Below are 24,803 nucleotides of genomic sequence, written 5' to 3' on the forward strand. Positions count from 1 at the left end.
TCACAGACACAGTTATTTCAGCTCTTTATACCGTACAGTCATTATGAAAAACACAGGGAGACAGCTTCACTTACATGGTTAATGAAGAGACTCTTGCGTTTTTCTCTCACTGTGAAAACAAAAGATGCAACAGAAATGTTACATGCCTGCATGCCAACCCCTGGCAGGTGGCTGAGGACTGGGCCCCTGTGTCGTGGTCCCATCCTTCCACCAACCAGCATACCCACTTGCTCATTTATCAAACATAAGAATATGGGACCTGCACAAATGCAGATCTGAATGAACTTGGCTCACAAAGGGAAATATACACCCATTTAAACAACAGCACCCTAACAATATAACTGCAGCTGAAATCAATTAAGGGGTAACAGATTCCATTAACTGAATAAAAAAGTAATTAGTAACCGTCATGAAACTCATATGCATCTATTAGTTTAACATAATTAATAAATAATAGGACTATCTATTCCCAACCCTACCAGACCCATAAAGCTCCACAGCATATAAGGGAAATATAAATAACAACAACATCTAGAAAGCATTGAGATCCAGGAAGACGACGTACATCAGCAGCGTTACTTATCATGGAAACCCATTATTCTCCATGCTGGGTGCTGGTGAATACAGTGGGCTTCTGTCTGGGAGGCCCCTGGAGCTCCTTGTGGCACCCACCCCCAACCCCACAAGGCTGACAGAGGTCACCATAATTGATACTGCTCTAACAAGGTGGCTTCTCACACTGCTGTCCGTACGCATGGCCTGTGTTGAGCAGCTCAGCCTCCAGTGTCCCCAGACATCAATGTTTCTCAGAATGGAAGCCTACAGCCCCAGAGAGGTAGAAGGGTCAGTCACAGGGAACACGAAGAGCTTGCAATAACCTAGTATCACTGAACTTTGCATTTCTTTTCTGAAGGCTCATTTTGTGGGTACAGATTAATCCATCAACACATTTATTCGTTACTGTAAACGACATGAAAAATAGGTTTCCTTCAAGGAGACAACATCCTAGGTCCCCAAGAATCAACAATGTTATCTTGGGGTACCCTAAAACAACAGTGTACAAAAGATAGAGGAAGGTTTTCTCCTTACAGTCCATGCCCCCACAAAGCAGATTCACTACTGTTTTGAAAGCCTTCCTGCTGATCTGTTGGAGGGATGATGGAACTGTTTTTCTAACACTCATACGCTGTTCTTAAGCTCACAAAAAAACACTTCTCTTTTCCATAGAAATCTTGTCCTCTCTGGAATGAAAGCTGCTTTCCACCCTTGATATCTCAAAGATAACAAAAGCAAAAATGCAAAAGCAAAAATTTGTCTGAGGATACTGTTGGGCACTTTAAAAAGAGACTGACACACAGAAGGTAGCTCGATGGACCGATGTGCAGGCGATCAGCCCCCTGCTGTCACAGGACAGGGCACCCTGGCCATGCCTGAGGCCAGACTACCACACAAAGAACATGAGTGCACAGACGGCAGCGACAAACTGGTCTGCTATGCATAGCATGGAGGCAGAGGGATTACATTTTACCTGACTCCAAGGAAGCATCCACATGTAAACCACAGCAAAACAAACAGGATGGTCTGGCTGGAAGCTCTGGGTTTTAACTTCCTGGCATGCATGCATGCATACATACATACATACATACATACAGTGTGTGCATGCACGTGTGTGTTTTCTTTAAATCAATTTATACTAAACTATTATGCATGCAGCCAAGGACAGGGATATGATGATAATTCTATGGTGATTTCCCACTGACTGAAGGGATGTGGAAACCCTTTCTACATGGGCCACAGAACTCACAGGGTACCCACAATATTCTGAGATGACAGTCCTTCTCAGAGCATCCCAGTGATAGGTTTGTGCAAAAGAGACTTGTGTCTCCCAATTGTGGGGACCACCGCATATACTAAGGTCACCTCAACACCCTACATCAGCCCCTGCCTTCAGCAAATGAAAGATATCCATGCCTCAAAAAATACCAGTGCTTCCTATATGGGTACTACTGAGAAGATTAGGAAATATTCACACATAGAAGTAATGGCTGAGATGCATAACCTTCAATAAGTCTGACCAAGAAAGCTGGTATGGTTTGGCTGTGTCCCCACCCAAATCTTATCTTGAATTCCCATATGTTGTGGGAGGGACACAATGGAAGGTAACTGAATCATGGGGGCAGGTCTTTCCCATGCTTTCTCATGCTTTTCCCATGCTTTTCTCATGATAGTGAATAAGTCTCATCAGATCTGATGATTGTAAAAAGTGGAGTTTCTCGGTACAAGCCCTCTTCGCCTTGTCTGCTGCGATGTGAGACGTGCCTGAGATACCTTCCACCATGACTGAGAGGCCTCCCCAGCTACATGGAACCATAAGTCCATTAAACCTCTTCCTTTGTAAACTGCCCAGTCTGGGGGTATGTCTTTATCAGCAGTATGAAAACGGACTAATACAAAAGCTTTCAAACAAACAAACAAACAAAAAACTACAGCAAACACAGAAGACTATTATAAATACACATGCCATTCTTGTCTGCCACCTACAAGGATCAATCTCAGGGAGGAATCAGGTCATTTTCATGAACTCCAACTGGCTGCAATCAGAATGGTGAAGAAAAACGAAAGTTCACGAAGACTATTACAAAACACCTGAAGGTAAGCTATCTGCATCTATTACAGAATCTCTCAGGCATTCACTGCTTCTATGCAAATGAACACCTACACACTACCCCATTTCCTCAGAGCAACCTGGGGCTCCTGGGGCCTGAGTCAGGTGCCACTTTCCTGTATGGTTTTGTAATGCCCCTTCTAAGATAAGAGGGTCTTCGGCAGATGAAGTCTGCACAGTTTCTGAGAAGATTTTCCACACATGAATCCCTATGGCCGACTGGCTTTTGGAGTGTCTTCTGCGCCCCCAAACCAACAACCTATCCCGACATAAATGGGGAGAATTCCTGATATCCGTGTTAGGCCAAGGGGCCCACTACTTTGACCATCCTGCCTGGATTGGGGGGACACTCTACCCTCTCTGGGCCAACTCCTTCTCCTGGAATCTGGAGTTGGGACATACTCGAAGGGCTCTGCTCAACCTTAACTGAGGGTATGATGTGTCAACCTCAGACTGGGGTGGGGGCTCATCTCCTGCTGTGCAGGAAAGAATGAAGCGGCAGATCTGACTGCCATCCTTAAAGCACCTGTTGTGAGGCTGGCCCTTGGCTGGTATCTGGGAACTTGGATTTAGAAGGGCTCCCTTCCATTATTCCCTAACTGGTAAAAGTGGCTCACTGTGCCTAAGCTGTCTGAACAAACAATATGCTCTATGCCGCATACAGTATGGTTTATTTCCTTCTGGGAGTCTGGAACTTTGGTACTTAACAGGCAGACCCTTCTTACATAAGCGGTCCTCCATAAAAATCCTGGGTGCTGGGTTTCTATCCAGGAGTTTCCCTGGCTGACAACATTCCACAGGTGTTTTCACAACTCATTTGTGAATGGGGGGATGAAGTGCAACCTGTGCGGCTCCATGGGCGAGGACTCGCCCCATGCACCTCTTCCCTGTACTGAGTTTGCCTCATGTGCTTGCATTGTAGTAAGTTACAGTCATGAGTGTGACTGTATTTTGTGTCTTATGATTCCTGGACCCCCCACACAGCTGCCATGCAGAGAAGCACGGCAGAGGGAGATGGGCAGAAGGCAGGTGCTGCCTTAGTCCTAACGGCTTTTAGTACCCAGTTCCACCCATTTGTGAGCTGTCTGAGATACCCTCAGTGCCCTTAAAATTAATTACTCCTTTTCCCCTAAGCTAGCTGGAGCACAACCAAGATATTACTATGGTGGAATAAGATAAGTAGAATCTTTTTTTTTTTGAGACGGAGTCTCGCTCTGTTGTCCAGGCTGGAGGGAAGTAAGCTGATTCACTCCGCCTCCCAGGTTCAAGCAATTCTCCTTCCTCAGCCTCCTAAGTAGCTGGGAGTACAGGCGTGCACCACCACACCCAGCTAATTTTTTGTATTTTTTAGTAGAGACAGGGTTTTGCCATGTCGGCCAGGCTGGTCTCGAACTCCTCACCTCAAGTGATCCACCTGCCTCGGCCTCCCAAAGCGCTGGGATTACAGGCATGAACCACCACACCCAGTGATAAGCAGAATATTTTACAGTGGCATATCACCTGAAAAGACTGACAGAATTGCCCAAACCTAAATCTGGCTTTAAAATAAATTTGAAACCACTGAGGCTGATGTGGGTACAGCTCTGAAATTAAAAATGCTTTAGCTATTTTATGTAATGGTATAAGCAATATGCCAACTCATTCCTAATAGCTGGTTTCAGTCATCTTTAAAACTTCAGTATTTTTGGTCACTATAACATATCAATCAAAATCTCTGGAGTTTTCTGAGTTAATGTCTAACTGAATTAATTAATAATCATGTTTTGCTTCTTTAGGGAAAACAGGCAATAAATTGATATAGATCATAAATTTTTTCTTTCCTGGGAGAGGAATAATAGCAATCTCCTTTGACACAATCTATGATAGTTAAGAGGATTTTTAATTGGCTAAAGTGACAGTCCATAACGACGTAAACAGAAAAAATCAGCAAAAACAATACAGTTGGCATTAAAAGTCTCCTGATAAAATGGGGAGTTAAGAGAGTAAAAGGCAGTGCTTGCAATCTGAGGGACAAACAAAATTACACTTAAGTTGCTATGGGATACTCTCTTGCCACAATGTCACTCAAGTGACTCTTTAAAATACAACTTTCAACCTAGTGCCTGATTATTAATGAGGATTTATTAACAATCTAAACATAATTTCAGCTGATTCCTGTCATAGTCGGCATTTAAAAGACTACCTTGGTTTCTCCTCTTCCATTTCCAATTTTTTTTTTTTTTAGAGATGCGATCTCACTATGTTGCCCAGGCTGGTATTGAACTACTGGGCTCAAGCAATACTCCCGTCTTGGCACCCCTCAAAGTTTTGGGATTACAGGTATGAGCCACCGCACCTGATTCTCCTCTTCCATTTCTAAAATAGACCGACCTTCCAATGGCAAGTGTTAGCTACCACCAAGCCATAGGATGCTGGTGCTAAAAAGGTCCTAAGATACCTAAGATACCCAAGATACCCTTTCTTTGGCAAATAAGTGAAGAGCCCAAGCAGGCCAAGAAAGGGAGGGCCCAGAAGAAGAGAGGAGATCGCGTGAAGGACCCCTTCCTCTATACACCCGCCCTCCAACAGGAGCATCACTGGTGTGAACAGACACCTCTGGCATCTGCATAAAACGAGTCCCATTTAAAAACAGAATGACAATTAGAACCAGGTATCAACAGAGCTGTGCTATTCTACAAAGAAAATCTACTTAACTGATTACTCTGGATGTGAAGGACTGGCAGGGCACACAAGAGGCAGGCTTCAACTAAAGAATGATGTAATTTTGTTTGGATATACGAAGCTAATTGCTGAGGCAGCTCCAATGCAGATCACAAAGATCTGGCTGAAAAGAAAAGGTTTCATTTCCCTTTCCTTTTTACTGTGGGTAGCATAGATCAGGCCTTGAATAATAAAATTAAAAGTTCACTATTAACTTTTCTTATAGTAAATTTGAGACTACCACACAGTTCCTACAGTTTTCAATAATTCAGTGAATTCACACACTCAATTCAAAACAGCTGTTGAGCACCTGTTCAGAGTGCACATGGAGGCTCCTGCCCTGCTGAGCTCCTGCCCTGACAGGGAGGTCGTCATGAACACAAACGGCCAGGACACAAAGTGCACTGTAGCAGGAACATCACCCACACTTTGGAGCTCAGAACAAAGCATCCTGGTGTGGCCATTTCCCCCGGAGGCACACCTCCTGTGCTGCAGGAAGGAAGCTTCCAATTAGACCTCTGGCCTGCTCTGAACTGTCCCGGACCTGCACTTATTTCTAAATCTGGGCACAGAGGAACATGACATTCTGTGCATTCCAAGTGAAATCTAAATAAGCAAAGCCAATGAACAAAAATGAAAAGACACAGAAACATTTCTAAGATGTTGAGGGCACAGCCAGTCATGGGGAGGAGAAAATTCCAGGGAAGAGAACAGGGAGCAGACGAAGGAAGAACATAAGAAGAAAACCATTCAAAGAACAAATATCCATCTAAACTGCCAACTCACTCGAGAGGTTTTCTGTTTCCCATAGAGAATATCTAAGGCCAAAGGATTTCTTCAGAAGCACAGAAACTTCAACTAAGTGGCATCCATTTAAAACTTTTCTGCTAATTAGAAAAGAAATGCAAGCTTATTGCAGAAAATTTGGAAAACACAGAGCTGTATAAACAAGAAAATGCGACTGCAAATAAAAATTAAAAGCTTGCTTGGAAAACACAGAGATACATAAAACATACACACACACAGACTGAGTATCCTTATCACCCCTTATCTGAAATGCATGGGTTTAGAATTTTTTATCAGATTTTGAAATTTTGCATTATTTGAGCATCCCAAATCCAAAAATCTGAAATCCAAAATGCTCCAATGAGCATTTCCTTTGAACATCAGGTTGGTGCTCAGTAAGTTACAGATCCACCTTGGAGTGGTGGATTTCAAATTTTCAAATTTGAGAGGCCCAACCTGTTTAATCCAATAATCCAGAGACAATCACTATTAATATTTTGACGGGTATTCTTTGAGCCTCTTTTGTGTGCATGCATTCAAAGCAAGCATGACGGATACTTTTGCATATGAATGTATTTGTATATAAATACATGCAAGTATACATGTGCTCATATATGAACATGCCAACAAAAATATGCCCGTTTTTCTATTGGTGTGTTAGCATTTTCACTGATTGTATAATAATTCTTTAATACATAAAGGCATTAATCCTTTTTCCTATATATTGTGATATTTCCATCACTGATGATTTCATTGTTAGGATGCATTTTGACATGAGTTTTCACTTTTAGGCAATTTCCTCCATTGCTTCTACAAACTTACATGCCCCTTCCCCATTCTGACATTAAATATTCATGTATACTATTTCTAGATGATTATGATTGTATTTGTTACATTTACTCTACCACTAGTCAATCCATCAGAAATCTATCCTGACACATGGTGGAGGTGAGGTTATCATTTTATTTTTTAAGTGAGACTTAAAGTGTTGTGTATTCTATTATAACGAGCTGCTATCAAATGCTGGCTGACATAATTTCAGACCTGGCCTCCTCCTGGTTTGCTTCCAAGGTATGCTGAAGCAACTCTTTTTTTTTTTTTAATGTTTTTTTTTTTTTGTAGAAATCGTGGCGGGGGGATGGGGTCTCACTATGCTGTCCAGGCTGGTCTTGAACTCCTGGGCTCAAGCAATCCTCCCCGCTTAGCCTCCCAAAGTGCTGGGATTACAGGAGTGAGCCACTGTGCCTAGCTTGGAAGCAACTCTAAGATGTGGGGGTCCATGATCTATCTTTATCAAAGAAACACAGAACGACGGGACTGGGCACAGCAGTGCACAGAAGCCACCCTCTACTCTTGTCCTGGCATCCATCCCTTCTCCTCCTGGTCAGGCCCAGTGTTCTGGTGCAAGGTGTCACAGTCAGCACAGACAAGCTAGAAGACGGCACAGACCCAAGTCAGGGTAGAAACTCAATCCAACTGAGCAAATGAGAACCTACACTCCAGAGTAAGGATTGTATTTACTGAGAACTTATGCTGTCTTACGTACAGGGCTCGGTGCTTTGATGATAAGATTATGCATTTAGTCCTCCTGACAATCTCACAAAGAGGTACTAACTCCATTTTACAGTGATAAAATTGAGGTTCAGGGAAATCATGTGGACGGATCATATGCACCAAGATTATGTGGAGAGTGTTGGATCTAAGCCTCCAGCTCAGGCAGTCTGATTCCATAGGATTGCTATCTTCAGGCAATCATTCCAAGGCATTAACTATTCTTATATGGTGACTGCATCAGATTATCCTGAAATTCAGCTGCCTCCCTAGATGTCACAGGGCAGCCAGCTGAAAACATAAGCCACGTAAGGTAAGCTATAAACATGGTAAGCTATGAAAAGTATTTACAAGGTTGTCAGTCTGTGCCAACTGAAGGGGAAATGCAGGTGCTCAGAGTTTTTAAAAAGAGAACTGAAAAGTAAGAGTTTATGGCTACCAGCAGGCCACAAGTGCTGTTTAACAGTAAGACAAGGCTGTGGTAGATAGGGCATCAAACTCCCCCAGCCTGGGGGAATTATCCCTGCTAAACTCTATTCGGGATCTGTGTTCACTGAGCAATGTTCTGCCTGGGAACAGGGTGGGTCAGGAGAGAGGATATGATAAAAGGCATACTGAGAAAACTGACATTCTGGGTCTAAATGATTCATCTGAGTTTGTACTATATCGGCAGCTTTCTCCACACTGGAAAGCCCAAGAGACGAAATATTGGAGTTGGATGATGTTCCCAAGAAAAGTGAGCCACGGCACCCAAAGAGCGCCTCTCCTGTGCATCTGACTTACAGGGCAAGACCTGGCCAAGAGATCTGACACCTGCCCTCCCCTCCCCCATGCACCTCAAGAGAAGACTGCAGAGGGGAGAGGGGAGGGCTGGCCTGAGGGTGGCACGGTACGATGAGTTCTGACCCAGAATAGGAAAGCCCAAACACACCACCTGAGCCTACATCCTCCTGTCCCTAAATAATGGATGTGTTGTTTTCTAACAAAGCTAGGAAAGGTAGGAGAAGGTAAAGCTGCAACACAAAACAGAAAGCCACTACTCAGGAAGACTGCCACTGTGCCACGGCAGGTCTGCCCAGGGTGGGTCATGATGCCCTGCCTTCATTCTTTCATTCCCCTGTCCTTGTAAGTGTCTTCTATGTGCTAGCCACTACAGAGACTATGGAATGTGTATGGCACAGTTTCTATTCATGAGCAAGATGCAATCCAGCAGATAAACAGGCTATTTATTTCTATACCATAAAAATAATCACCTCCACACAGAGGAATATGCAAACTGCACTGAACGTAATGCCACTGATTTTCTGGCAAACCATTACTCTATGTGTCACTAAGAAAGAAAAAAAAAAAAAAAAAACACCAATTAAATTTTGGCAAGTCACTGTGCTGATTTCAGAGGTGTTCCAGCCAAGTAAAGGTGTCTATCAGAATCAATGGAATGAAGGGAAACAGGGGAGCATCACCTACGAGGCAGTCATTGGGTCAGTAGGGACAGAGGGCAGGTGTTGTGGGCAGAGCATCCCACAGGTGATGGTCTTGCAGGCCTGCAGGGTAGGGGACCCACAAGAAGGTGAAAAGGGCTGTGTGTGTGTGCTGGCATCTCACTGTTCCAGTGGTGAGGAAACAGACGGTCAGACAGGGAGGGGCCTAAGAGAAGCTCCACTTGCAGGCAGGTGGAAGAAAGGTGAGACAGGACATGATGGAAGCAGGAGGCTGGGAAAGGGCCTTGCCACAGACCAGGTGAGGAAGGAGGAGAGGAGTTCAGGAGATCGAGACCATCCTGACTAACACGGTGAAACCCTATCTCTACTAAAAATACAAAAAAATTAGTCAGGAGTGGTAGCAGGCGCCTGTAGTTCGAGCTACTCAGGAGGCTGAGGCAGGAGAATGGCGTGAACCCAGCAGGAGGAGCTTGCAGTGAGCCAGGATCGTGCCACTGCACTCCAGCCTGGGTGACAGAGCGTCTCAAAAAAAAAAAAAAAAAAAAAAATTAGATGATGAGGGAGAGAAAGCTAGCAGGAGAGGAAAGATGCTGACTTCTGATATGGACACGCCAACCCCAAGGGACAAGTATGATTTCCAGACTGGCTGCCTACCAGGCGGTAGGAAACACCTCTGGAATGCATGCTTACAGTGCCAGGACGGGGTGGCTCCTCCTTGCCAGGGGTCCTGGGAGAGGCTGGCTCAAGGGATCCCCAGTGAGGATCCCAAAGTACCTGTTACATCACAAGTAATGAGCAGACGTTGCTGAGGGCTCGCTGTGTGCCTGGGACTCACCCTACTGCTTCAGGAGAGCAACTGTCTGAGGAGACAGGTGTGCCCACTGTCAATTTACAGGAAGTTATGACCCAAGAGATTATGTGACTGTAAATCCAACTAATGGCAGGCAAGGGCCTAAGACAGAGCTGGGTCCTAGAGCCTTACCTAACTGGAAGCCAGAGGCTAGTTCCCTGCCACCGGGGTGGCCACAGGCTGGCGAGGGCATGGGCAGCCCAGCACGCACAAATGAACCTGTCTGCACACTCAACTACTCATGGCTTTTGAGTACCCACCCTCCTCCACACACCCCAAACTAGAGGGAAGGACAGGTGAGGTAGTAGTTTTTGCAATTCTTTTATTGAAATGGTCTGTCACAAGTAACTTAGGGCTAGACTAGAGCAAAGATCCCCAAACCAAGTATTCAAAGAGACCTTTAAAAGGGCTGAGGTGTGATGCAGGAACCACCTTCCTCCCTCATAGCTTCACAAAGAAAGGCAGGTACACCCGAGCTGGGACCTGCACCTACCTGGTGTGAAAACCTCCAGGGGCGCCAGACGAAAAGACAAGCAGCCACTGGGGTTGCGGTAACCACCTTCAAACCAGGTTCATGTGTCTTTCCTCTCCTGCCAGCCTCCTGTGGCACAACCTGGAGGCTTCTTTGTCCTATGGATTTTCCCTGGAGGGGTGCTGGAAAGACTTCTGGCCCTGAGTTTACAGATATCATAGTGAGGAAGGTTTCCAACAGGACCTGCCTCTTGAGGCGTTAGACTCCCAAGCAAAGCTCGGGGAGCAGTGAGGGCAGCAGAGCAGGAGGGCAAAGGGCAGGGTGGGAAGGTGCAGCAGACCGCAGACTGCAGTCCAGGCATGCATCCCCTGCACCTGTCTGGCCATTTATGATCAGAAGCACAAAGGCAGCCACGGGCATGCACATTAACATGTTATATGAATTGGAAAAATAAAATCAGACTTTTTCTGACAGAAAGTAAGACTGATTATAAGAAACAGGTGTGACAGGCAAAAATAAACATAAATATCTAATTAAAAAGAAAGTCAGACTGATTTGACTGACTGGATTGACTATGATGCCTGGCTTTACCAACAAAGTCATATGAAGAACCTGTAGCATTCTGAGGAAAATATATTTAAAACAAAAGAGAAGCTGAAAACATTAGTTCGGAGGAAAAGAGCAGGTGGGGGTTGCTCAATTCAACATATATTTGAGTTCTTTCTATGGGTCTGGCACTGTGAATGCCAGAGATATACAAACGTGAAGACTTGGAATAAATTACGATACAGTGAAGATCTCTGCAGCGACAGAGGGGCATGCAGACTGCAGTGGGGCAGCAGTCAGGGAAGGTGTTCTAAGATGAAGCCTAGATTTATTCTCCCAAAGCTCCCAACGGTATCAGGTTAAGCTAGGTGCCACCAAATGTAAACAGCAGTAGATATAATTAAAAGTCATGTGTTACATTTGGTAAACCTTTTTTGATGTACTTCCCAGAAACTGTAAAAATGAGGGACTCCTCTAACTGAGTAACTCTTTTGCAAATCAAATAGATTCCAGTTCTCTACTGTCAATAAAACTGAAAGGGAACAAAACTGAACTGTAGCTGATTATTAGGAGTTATTTTGGTTGATAAATCCCTTGGAGATTTTTCGACATATAAACTAGACGAAGTAGAAAGAATTCAATGATATAACTATAATAAAACTCTATTTCTATCTATTTATATAGATGAACAAAGTTCCTCAGCACTTACATCTATAAAAACAAAGGCTTGGCCGGGTGCGGTGGCTCACATCTGTAATCCCTGCATTTTGGGAGGCCAAGGTGGGAGGATCACGAGGTCAGGAGATCAAGACCATCCTGGCTAATACGGTGAAACCCCGTCTCTACTAAAAAATACAAAAAATTAGCTGGGCGAGGTGGCAGGCGCCTGTAGTCCCAGCTACTCGGGAGACTGAGGCAGGAGAATGGTGTGAACCCAGAAGGCGGAACTTGCAGTAAGCCGAGATCGTGCCACTGCACTCCAGCCTGGGCGACAGAGTGAGACTCCATCTCAAAAACAAAACAAAACAAACAAAAAAACAAAGGCTTTGATGATGAAAAGTGCCTCATTTCAGCAATAAGTAATATCCAACCACAGAAGCATCTCACCAAGAAATGTTTTTCCAAAAAGTATTTCACTTTTCTGTTTAATAATTATCCGTTAAAACGTACAGGCGTCCACCACCACGCCTGGCTAATTTTTTGTATTTTTAGTAGAGACAGGGTTTCACTCTTAGACAGGATGGTCTTGATCTCCTGACCTCGTGATCCACTTGCCTCGGCCTCCCACAGTGCTGGGATTACAGGCATGAGCCACTGCGCCTGGCCTAGGTCACATTTTTATAGAAAAGAATATGATAGTGTGATAAATGACTTTCCAAAATCAAAATATATTATACTACTATAAAATTTTATGGAGAAAATAGAATGGAAATACAAATTCAAGATGATAAAGGAGTGATATGAAATTTCCAACTGTTCGAGAGGAGCATGTTCATACATTTTTAAAGGACTGATGGGTATCAAATCACTATGGTATTAAATTTCATCTGAAACATTTGTTAAAGAAAGACAGTTTATTTTTAAAAATCAACATTTATAATACATCAGAAATTATGTGCTTTGATAAGGTAAAAAAATTTTAAGGTCAACATAAAAATGCCTGAGGGAGTCGTTTTTCAAAATTGTTTTCCATGGTATGTAAGCAAAGGAACAAAGCATGAAAATCACTGGTGTATGCTTAGGTCTTCCCTATGGCACCTGACATGCCCTGAGGAGACACACCGAGCAACTGAGGGCAGCTAGAGAAAGGGGCATCCCAGCATCTGCACACACAAAGGAGCTAAAGACAGCTGGGAATGCAAGTGAGGTGGGGAAAGCAAGGTCATGACAGCGCTCAGAGGCAAGTGATCCCGAAAGGGCAGCGGAAAGTTGCTCCTAAATGCTAGATAAACGGAGGACAAAAAGGGCAGTTGTTTCACCATGCAAAAGTTCAACACTGCCCAGGAACCAAAACACCACCCCAATGAGGACAGCTACAGAATATTTTTTTCAATTTCTGTATTTCTAAAATGTTGTGCAACAAAAACTATGACATATTTTTATTTCTGAATTTTAATGTTTCTACTTTGGCTTCAAGCCACTCAAGGGATGGACAGTTTTTATTCCTTTAATTATTTCAAGGGACTCCTGAGAAACATAGATTTCGCACACTTAGGGTTTTTTCCTCCAAATTCTTTGTTAAGACAATAAATCTCTAAAAATCATACTAATTAAAAGGAAAAAGATGTGACTTGGCTGCTTTCTCATATTATTTAAGAATATTAAGCTCTCACATCTTTGACAATGAGTAACTAAAATAAGTACAGAAAAGGAAAGGACACGAGGAACTACAATTCTTCCCCACAAGTAATGAGAGTAGCATGAAAAACCGTGGCAGGCCTCAAACTTCTCTCTGGCCTGGCAAACTTCTCCACCCCCAGGAGGAACTCTTGGTCCCTTCTTTGCTGAACGGCTCCTGTACAAAGTCTGCGATGCCATCCTCTTTGTGTGAAGAAAGAAAGCAGTCACTCTGGTTTTGAATAAAATACCCTTATCTTCAGCCCCTGGAGGGGTCTGATGAGCAGGCTACTTACTCAGTTTGTTGGAGTTTCTATTCTCCTGCTTGGAACAAGAAAAAAGTTCCATGTCCAGCCTAAATCTCTTGGATATCCAGAAGGAAAAGGAATTCAGCAATCACGAAAACTCTGATGACATCATGCAGGTGCCATCTAAATCAGTCTAGTGAACAGCTGGGAGGTGGGATGCATGGCCGACAACTTGTCTGTCAGATCATAAAGTGCTGAGGGGAAAGAGAATGTGGGGTCTGCAGAAACACAGAGCTGTCAAGACCCAGGAGCTGCATGTCTGTGGTCCAAGCAACAGCTGCCCTAACATGACTGTCCTCATCCCAACTATGGCTTCCTATTCACAAATCGAATCTAAACTACTGTCGAAGTACATCAACCTGAATGAAGGAAAGAGATCACCAGATTCAAAAGAAAGGACTCTACCAGAAGTATGCATTACTGTCTCAGACTACATTTCTTCCAATTAGAAAAAAAATAGAGTAGAAGATCCACAGCTGTGGTCTTGTAATGGAAACGTAAGTTTATCCAAGTGATGAATTATCACAATCAAATCAAGAATGTTTCCGGGTTTTGTCATCTTCCTTCTTTCAACCAGTCAGGTTGGCACAAGGAATACTGACATCCAGTATCACATGTGCCTTTTCCTCTAGGGGCTAGCGGGTGGTAAAGACAAAAAGATGGTTTTAAACTCCACAGTATGGTTCAGACGATGAAGAAAGATCCACAGGCTACTCCTATGGGAGCTCACCAAGGGTCCACTCAACCCAGCCTGATGGGTCAAAGAGACCCTCAAGGAGGAAGTAACAGCAGGAGGAGTCTGGAGGACAGAAGAAATCAGCTGTGTGAAAAAGGGGAGGAGAAATCCAGGTGTGACGCAAGTGGCAGACTTGAGGAAGCAAGTGATTTCAGTATGGTGGAAGCTCAGAGGTACACAAAGAAGAGAGGAAGTTGCTGGGAAGGAAGGCAGAGGCTGGATCACTATGGGCCTCATATTCCATGCTGGGATGTTTGAAATTTAACTCTAAAGCAACTGGGGAGCCCTTAAGAAAGGTTAAGGAAGCCAGTGGCACAATCATATCTGATTCATGGGAAGTCCTGTTAGCTAGCGGCAGCACAGACCCGGGACTAGGGAGGGATGAGGTCAAGGGCAGGGAGCCCAGTCTAGAGGATGCTGCAGTAACACAGGTGGGGAATTGAGTCTGAACTAAGGCGGCAGCAACTGCAATAGGAAATAGTGGTCAGGTTCAAGGCTGGGTAAGAGATGAAACTGAGTACACCGGCCGGGCGCGGTGGCTCAAGCCTGTAATCCCAGCACTTTGGGAGGCCGAGACGGGCGGATCACGAGGTCAGGAGATCGAGACCATCCTGGCTAACACGGTGAAACCCCGTCTCTACTAAAAATACAAAAAAAAAAAAAAAAAACTACCCGGCCAAGGTGGCGGGCGCCTGTAGTCCCAGCTACTCGGGAGGCTGAGGCAGGAGAATGGCGGGAACCCGGGAGGCGGAGCTTGCAGTGAGCTGAGATCCGGCCACAGCACTCCAGCCTGGGCGACAGAGCGAGACTCCGTCTCAAAAAAAAAAAAAAAAGAAACTGAGTACACCTTGGAATGCCTGGATGCAATGGTGTGCTAGTAAATGTTTAACAGTCATGTGTTTTAAAAATGCTCTGATTTGTAGCATTTGCCAATTTCCATGGTGTAAATACTCTGACTATGGCTATTTCATGCCGCCAATACAATGTCACTGAACCTGCAGCTGGGAAGAAATGTATCTCCAGCACCGCCACCCGCCTCTGAGAAGAGGAGAGTCTAGGAAAATCCAAAGCCCTCCTTGGCTTAGGGACCTGGGCAGGGTAGACAATGCAGAAAGTTAACTGGAATTCTTAAGTTCTGTCTGGGACATACTGAGTCAGGGGAACCTACAGCCTTCACTGGAAAGATGTCCAGCAAGCAGTTGAATACATGCATTTTGAACAGTCCACAGAAAAATATGGTTAGTTAGACATGACAGTTAACACAAATGCCATGAGGAACTGTGTGCAAATCAAAAAGTTAGAGGGTAAAGGAGAGACCCTGGGAAATACTACATTAGAGGGACAAATAGAAGTTTATGAAGATGTCTGAGAAGGAGTTTTCAGAAGGGCAGGATTTCTCAGGACCAATTTGCCAAAAGCCAATTCACCAAGTAGCCAATTCTCTGATTATCATGTCACCAAATAATTAATTCATTAAAGTTACCAAATCTACTTATTTTTAAAATTGATTTTTTTCTAATTATTTATAAAGCAATTGTTCATTAGTGGCACTTAATTTCAGTAAATTGCCCATTTGAAAACAGAAGGCCAAAAAGTTTTTTAAAAGCACGGAATTCTTGGTGACAGCAAGTGCCACATACGTGGGCAATAGCCCAAGAAGAGAAAATGTCCTTAGGTCACTCTACCGCAATGCTCCACAGAATGGCAGTGGTAGGAGGAAGTTCCCAATGGGAGAGTGGACAGGGAGAGAGGTAGATATGGCATAGAAACTTTCACCTGAAGAGAGATATTGGTTATTTTCCCTTTTTCTGTGAGGCTCGTGTATGTTTACATGTTGAGTAGAAAGATCCATCATTTAAAAAGAAACTGAAGCAATAAACAGAGAGGTCAGAGTAACTGATGCCCTGATGTTCCAGAAGAGGAAAGGGAAAGACATCTAGTGCAAAGGTGACGAGGGAAGATAGAGTTCCCTAAGCTAAGTCTGGAACAACTCTGACTTAGGTCAAGTTTCCTTCTACCAGGACAACCAAGGTTTGGGAAATCCACTTAGAGGCTCTAATGCAATTTCATGGGAATCTTGTTAGCACATCTTCTGAATGAAGTTGGTCTGCACCCTGAGTTCACAAGAAGCAAGAATGAAGCCCGAAAGTAAGCCAACTTTGTTTCTTGTTTTTATAGCACTATCAGTAAGTGTCTGCAAAACTTGGTTTTGACCCTCATTTTTCATGGTTCTAAACACCCATCTTAATTGCCACTCTCCTTCCTTTGTATTATTCCACCCCTCCCAATGGCTTCCTGCTTCACCAGAGGAAAAAAAAATGTTTCTTTTGTATCCAGCACACCAAAAACTTACTTCAGTTTTGCCATTACTTTTAATGGCAAAAACCGAAATTACTTTTGCACCAACCTAAATACTTGATGCCTATATTAATTTATTCTTGGAAATGTTTACTTTTCATAAACACATCAAACTCTTTCAAATCAAGTCAGTGTCTTGCTTAACCAAAGATTCCCAACAATATTAAATCAGCACTATACCTTGCCAAAATTGTTATCTAACTGTTACTGAAGTGTTATCAATTCTCATATATGAACTTACTATCTTAAACATGTTTGGTTATTTTCTAGTCCATTTAGGATCTTCTCCAAATTAAAGCTTAGCAATTGCCCAAAAAGTTAGGAATAGAATCATGCAGGACTCCAGCATCCTAAAGTAATACCCTGGTCACAATGTCATAATTTAACAAGTTTTTCCTGCCACCTTTTTCTATAGGAATCCAATGAAGATGTGTGTCTGCCGCATTGTGTAAGTTTTATCTTTTCTCTCCTTTGCAGCCAAGGCCCAGGGAAGGGGCTGAAAAGAGAGAAAACCCCTAGGAGAAATTCCACACACACCTGGGATGAACCACAAAGATTGTACGATCTATAAGAATAAACTTAGATATGGTTGTTATTATTATAGAGGTGGCAAAAAAAAAAAAAAGAAGAAAACATCTGCACCTAGTGTACGGGTTCAATTCAGCTCTCAACTGACACAACAGAGCTAGTTAGTGGTACTTGTATTTAAGGATTATATTTTGCTTTCTTTTACATACTGTCTAAATTAACAAATACTTCTGATCTTATGGGAAATTATGCAAATATCAATTCTAAAAGGAAAATTTCTGACTCTTAGGGTAGAAACTCTCATGACACAATGTATGTAGAAATAATACAGCTGATTGACAAAATGAGGATAGATGCTTCAAATAGGAAATTCTAAAAACACTGCAAAAGAAAAAAATCCCCAAAGAACTACCATTAAACAGTATATATGTGGGTCACTAAAGGGACTCTATTTCATATTGAAAATTAAATCTAGTGAGAAACCAACACTAGGCGAAGTATCAACATGAGCCTTTTTAAAAAAAGAAGCATAAATTAAGGACCTACCGTCTGTCTGAGATTTACTGAGGAATATTGTGCTGGCCCGAGGATGATCTGAAGGATTGAATTCCATGTTCAAATCTTTAAAGAAAGGAAAAGAAATTATATGAATAAACCATCTGATAACTAAGAGGAACCAAGATTGACTCAATTCTTTTTCAACTTTAAATTGCTAATACATTCAAGGATTCTGGAAACCTATAGCTATTATGTTAACAGATTCTTTTGGTTCAATTCAGAACACTGCTATTTAGAAATCTGAAAGTCATACATAAAAGTAGACAGTTGGCTAGACATCTATTAGCCTAAGAAAAACTCCACTTTCTTCTGAAAAAATTCTGCTCTGCACCCTATATGATAAAATAGCAGGACAGACTTATAGCATGTGATTAAAGAGAGTTATGTGCTACAACAGATTCATCTAAACATTACAGTCAAGTATGTTGCAGTTCCTTAGTCAAGGTGATTAAAATAGGAATATCTCAACTCGTTAGGGTGAATCAGCATCCACATACCCTGCTTAATTATTTTCTGACAAAGCAAAACTTATTCCTTAGAGCAAAAGCTACAAATCGGCCATTTGTGGACCTAATCTGGGCCCCAGACATGTTTTGTTTGATCCCTACTTTTTAAGAAACATTTAAGACAACATATAAAAGAGATTTCAATCACACACACACACACACACACACACACACACACACACACACCCCTATTTCCAGCTTCCCTTGAGAAATCAGATCGTTTGGCAATACCCTGCCTCCACCCCAATGGTCACAATCGGCTGAAGCCAAGCAGCTCCTGTGACCCCTTCACAGTAGCTGTGTCCCTTATGGGACACAAGACTTCAGCTCCCCAGTGACCACCCCTCTTCTCTCTGCTTTACTGGCAGGTTTTCACAAGCATTTGATTTTGCAGTCTTAGAAATCTTAGAACAATCTCCAAGGTCTACAACTTGTCAGGATGGTATAAACAACTTAGAATGCCATCACAGAAGTTTTTTTTTTTTTTTTTTTTTTAAACTGATCCCATAGAAAATAAGCAAAACCGAAGAATTAAGTTAGGGGAGGAAACAGAGATCAAAATTATTGGAAAGCCAGAATGATCTTCAAATCAACTTATAGTCAGAAGAAAACTTTTTGGGTTCAATTATCTCAATAAATTTGCAGAGAAACCTAATCAACACTAACAAAAACAGATGGGGCTATCCTTAGCCTTAATAGCTAATCAATCAAAGATAAAGTGAAAGAAAGACAAGGATGGTCAAATAAATACACACTGGAGGTAACACCTAATTACTTATCCACAAGGAGATTTATTCTCAGCAAAATTCTGAAGCGTGGTGACTTTTTCCTACATCAGCCAATGGCTACTGGGCCAGTTCCTAACTTCTCCCTGAGTACCTGATTAAAGAAACATCTGAATCTTAAACAGATGCTACTTCAATTATCTGGTCCTTCTTGTATTATATAACTTCTGTTAACATTACACAAGAATTTCAGAGTTAAAAGGTATTATGGAGTTTTGATGGAAGCAGAAAGATGGGTGGAAGAGACACCGAATTTTTCGAATTTGCTTCAATTTGCACTACAGTTAGTCAAGAAATTTCATGGTGAAAATGACTCTGCAAGGTTTCCTGCTCAACTAGGATATAAAAGGGGTTAAATAACAAATGTGCTGCTAAATGTTTTGAGGGCTTCTGCATATCAAAATGAGGGCAAATATAAAATCCTAACCACGATGGATGCTTTTAATGTCCCAGAACCTTAACACATAGTCCCCTAGAAAAGCATCACTGGAAACACAACACGTATGCAGTTCCCACATGCCAGCAAGGTGACACCAGAAAATCGATGCTTGGCCTCAGACAGCATCTGGACTAGCGACTACTACCTTATTCCCTTAATGCCCAACTGAGACTCATCTACCAGACCAGTTTTCTTTAAGACCCACTTTTATTATTAAAATATATCAGTAGGGGTTTATGGAACACCACAATCAAAAAACGTAAAGCTTTCCTGTTTGGAACCAAAATAACACGAGACTGTCATTTCTTGGAGAATTGAGATCCTGCCCCCAAGTCCAAGAATGTCCTGGAGGACAATCCCCTGACTGCCTGGAGATTGGGGTTCTATGCTGTTATGTTCACAAGCCCTGGAAGTTGTTAATAGGGATGTCACAGATTCCAAGGAAGAGCTTCCAATAATGGGGCATGTTTAATAGTAAATAACAGTACTATCATTTGGATGGTGAAATGCTATCATACCATCTAAAAATCACATGAAGAATATTTTATTGACATGGAACCTATGTACCATAGGTCATTAGGTGACGAAAGCAGTATGATACCCTTTTGGGGGAAAATATGTGTAGGCACAGAAAATACATTAAGAGAATATATACCAATATTTGGTTACCTTTGAATAATGTGATTGTTTTCTGAGTTTTATGCACTGTAAACACTTTTGTTGGTTTTTTTGGTTTTTGTTTTTGAGATGGAGTCTTGCTCCGTTGCCCAGGCTGGAGTGCAGCAGTGCAATCATGGCTCACCACAGCCTCAATTTCTGGGATTCAAGCAATCCTTCTGCTTCAGCCTCCTGAGGAGCTGTGACTACAGGCATGCACCACAAGCCTGGCGAATTTTTTTATTTTTTGTAGCTACAGAGTCTTACTATGTTGCCCAGGCTGGTCTCAAGCTCCCGGGCTCAAGTGATCCTCCTGCTTCAGCCTCCCAAAGTGCTGGGGGATTATAGGTGTGAGCCACTGTGCCCAGCCTACTGGTTTGCTTTTTTAAACTTTTGTTTAAAAACTACTTGTGAAAACTGATTTGACCCTCTGAGTGGCTGGACTGCCTCTCCAACACACAGTGGTGTTCCCAGGAGATGCCCTGAAGCCTGAATTCAGAGGAGATTCACACAGAGGCACTAAGATGAGCCTCCGCTCAGCAGTGTCCACTGTCATAGAAACTCAGGGTGAAAACTGACCGGCTCAGAGGCACTCCTGAGCAAAGGCACCCTTGCCCTCCACCAGCAGCTCCTGTGCCTCTCCCCTCCTCCTCAAGAGGGCTGCCACGAGGAAAGGCAGAAGGACCCACTTGTTCTTCTGTGGAGGAAGCCAAGCAGCAGAATTACGTCTCACACTCTCCCTATGAAAGGTAAGCACCAAGTGGGAGGCGAAGAAAAGCCTGTCACGTTTCCTTCACAGCCAACTTATAACTCTAAGTCTGAAAAGAATGCTCCCTGGGACAGGGCTCAGCTAAAGGTGCAGAAGCCTGTGCAAACGCGAACGACGCTGTCTGACAGCTTTGAAGAGAGCAGTGGATCTCCCAACACAGACGTTGAGATCTGAGAAGGGGCAGACTGCCTGCTCAAGTGGGTTCCTGACCCCTGAGTAGCCTAACTGGGAGACATCTCCCACTAGGGGCAGTCTGACACCCCACACCTCACAGGGTGGAGTACACCCCTGAGAGGAAGCTTCCAAAGCAAGAATCAGACAGGTGCACTCGCTGTTCAGCAATATTCTGTCTTCTGCAACCTCTGCTGCTGATACCCAGGCAAACAGGGTCTGGAGTGGACCTCAAGCAATCTCCAACAGACCTATAGCTGAGGGTCCTGACTGTCCGAAGGAAAACTATCAAGCAGGAAGGTCACCTATACCAAAACCTCATCAGTACATCACCATCATCAAAGACCAGAGACAGATAAAACCACAAAGATGGGGAAAAAGCAGGGCAGAAAAGCTGGAAATTCAAAAACTAAGAGCGCATCTCCTCCTGCAAAGGAGCACAGCCCATCGCCAGCAACGGATCAAAGCTGGTCAGAGAATGATTTTGATGAGATGAGAGAAGAAGGCTTCAGTCCATCAAACCTCTCAGAGCTAAAGGAGGAATTACGTACCCAGCGCAAAGAAACTAAAAATCTTGAAAAAAGAGTGGAAGAATTGACAGCTAGACTAATTAATGCAGAGAAGGTCATAAACGAAATGGCAGAAATGAAAACCATGACACGAGAAATACGTGACAAATGCACAAGCTTCAGTAACCGACTCGATCAACTGGAAGAAAGAGTATCAGCGATGGAGGATCAAATGAATGAAATGAAGCGAGAAGAGAAACCAAAAGAAAAAAGAAGAAAAAGAAATGAACAAAGCCTGAAAGAAGTATGGGATTATGTAAAAAGACCAAATCTACGTCTGAGTGGGGTGCCTGAAAGTGAGGGGGAAAATGGAACCAAACTGGAAAACACTCTACAGGATATCATCCAGGAGAACTTCCCCAACCTAGCAGGGCAGGCCAACATTCAAATTCAGGAAATACAGAGAACGCCACAAAGATACTCCTCCAGAAGAGCAACTCCAAGACACATAATTGCCAGATTCACCAAAGTTGAAATGAAGGAAAAAATCTTAAGGGCAGCCAGACAGACAGGTCGGGTTACCCACAAAGGGAAGCCCATCAGACTGACAGCAGATCTCTTGGTAGAAACTCTACAAGCCAGAAGAGAGTGGGGGCCAATATTCAACGTTCTTAAAGAAAAGAATTTTAAACCCAGAATTTCATATCCAGCCAAACTAAGTTTCATAAGTGAAGGAGAAATAAAAGTCTTTACAGATAAGCAAATGCTTAGAGATTTTGTCACCACCAGGCCTGCCTTACAAGAGACCCTGAAGGAAGCCCTAAACATGGAAAGGAACAACCGGTACCAGCCATTGCAAAAACATGCCAAAATGTAAAGACCATCGAGCCTAGGAAGAAACTGCATCAACTAATGAGCAAAATAACCAGTTAATATCACAATGGCAGGATCAAGGTCACACATAACAATATTAACCTTAAATGTAAATGGACTAAATGCTCCAATTAAAAGACACAGACTGGCAAACTGGATAAAGAGTCAAGACCCATCAGTCTGCTGTCTTCAGGAGACCCATCTCACATGCAGAGACATACATAGGCTCAAAATAAAGGGATGGAGGAAGATCTACCAAGCAAATGGAGAACAAAAAAAAGCAGGGGTTGCAATCCTAGTCTCTGATAAAACAGACTTTAAACCATCAAAGATCAAAAGAGACAAAGAAGGCCATTACATAATGGTAAAGGGATCAATTCAACAGGAAGAGCTAACTATCCTAAATATATATGCACCCAATACAGGAGCACCCAGATTCATAAAGCAAGTCCTTAGAGACTTACAAAGAGACTTAGACTCCCATACAATAATAATGGGAGACTTCAACACTCCACTGTCAACATTAGACAGATCATCGAGACAGAAAGTTAACAAGGATATCCAGGAATTGAACTCATCTCTGCACCAAGCGGACCTAATAGACATCTATAGAACTCTCCACCCCAAGTCAACAGAATATACATTCTTCTCAGCACCACATCGCACTTATTCCAAAATTGACCACATAATTGGAAGTAAAGCACTCCTCAGCAAATGTAAAAGAACAGAAATTATAACAAACTGTCTCTCAGACCACAGTGCAATCAAACTAGAACTCAGGACTAAGACACTCAATCAAAACCGCTCAACTACATGGAAACTGAACAACCTGCTCCTGAATGACTACTGGGTACATAACGAAATGAAAGCAGAAATAAAGATGTTCTTTGAAACCAATGAGAACAAAGATACAACATACCAGAATCTCTGGGACACATTTAAAGCAGTGTGTACAGGGAAATTTATAGCACTAAGTGCCCACAAGAGAAAGCAGGAAAGATCTAAAATTGACACTCTAACATCACAATTAAACGAACTAGAGAGGCAAGAGCAAACACATTCAAAAGCTAGCAGAAGGCAAGAAATAACTAAGATCAGAGCAGAACTGAAGGAGATAGAGACACAAAAAAACCTCCAAAAAATCAATGAATCCAGGAGTTGGTTTTTTGAAAAGATCAACAAAATTGACAGACCACTAGCAAGGCTAATAAAGAAGAAAAGACAGAGGAATCAAATAGACGCAATAAAAAATGATAAAGGGGATATCACCACCGACCCCACAGAAATACAAACTACCATCAGAGAATACTATAAACACCTCTACGCAAATCAACTAGAAAATCTAGAAGAAATGGATAATTTCCTGGACACGTACACTCTCCCAAGACTAAACCAGGAAGAAGTTGAATCCCTGAATAGACCAATAGCAGCCTCTGAAATTGAGGCAACAATTAATAGCCTACCCACCAAAAAAAGCCCAGGACCAGAAGGATTCACAGCTGAATTCTACCAGAGGTACAAGGAGGAGCTGGTACCATTCCTTCTGAAACTATTCCAATGAATAGAAAAAGAGGGAATCCTCCCTAACTCATTTTATGAGGCCAACATCATCCTGATACCAAAGCCTGGCAGAGACACAACAAAAAAAGAAAATTTTAGACCAATATCCCTGATGAACATCGATGCAAAAATCCTCAATAAAATACTGGCAAAACGGATTCAGCAGCACATCAAAAAGCTTATCCACCATGATCAAGTGGGCTTCATCTCTGGGATGCAAGGCTGGTTCAACATTCGCAAATCAATCAACGTAATCCAGCATATAAACAGAACCAAAGACAAGAACCACATGATTATCTCAAGAGATGCAGAAAAGGCTTTTGACAAAATTCAACAGCCCTTCATGCTAAAAACGCTCAACAAATTCGGTATTGATGGAACGTACCTCAAAATAATAAGAGCTATTTATGACAAACCCACAGCCAATATCATACTGAATGGGCAAAAACTGGAAAAATTCCCTTTGAAAACTGGCACAAGACAGGGATGCCCTCTCTCACCACTCCTATTCAACATAGTGTTGGAAGTTCTGGCTAGGGCAATCAGGCAAGAGAAAGAAATCAAGGGTATTCAGTTAGGAAAAGAGGAAGTCAAATTGTCCCTGTTTGCAGATGACATGATTGTGTATTTAGAAAACCCCATCGTCTCAGCCCAAAATCTTCTTAAGCTGATAAGCAACTTCAGCAAAGTCTCAGGA

At 42.8% G+C, this 24,803-nt stretch overlaps 1 protein-coding gene across 2 annotated transcripts in view; it reads right to left on the reverse strand.

The window, feature by feature from the left end:
- The window catches only part of CCNY (cyclin Y), a 237,003-nt gene that overhangs the window by 70,433 nt on the left and 141,767 nt on the right, over window positions 1-24,803 (reverse strand). For both annotated transcript variants that reach the window (XM_023218194.2, XM_023218193.3), the window contains exons 2-3: window positions 17,826-17,900; window positions 75-109 (exon numbers count right to left, since the gene is read on the reverse strand). In XM_023218194.2, coding sequence (XP_023073962.1) covers window positions 75-109; window positions 17,826-17,892 — 102 coding nt within the window. In that variant the 5' untranslated portion in view covers window positions 17,893-17,900. The remainder of the gene's footprint in view (window positions 1-74; window positions 110-17,825; window positions 17,901-24,803) is intronic.

This window comes from Piliocolobus tephrosceles, chromosome 9 (assembly GCF_002776525.5).
Source record: "Piliocolobus tephrosceles isolate RC106 chromosome 9, ASM277652v3, whole genome shotgun sequence".
Lineage (NCBI taxonomy): Eukaryota > Metazoa > Chordata > Mammalia > Primates > Cercopithecidae > Piliocolobus > Piliocolobus tephrosceles.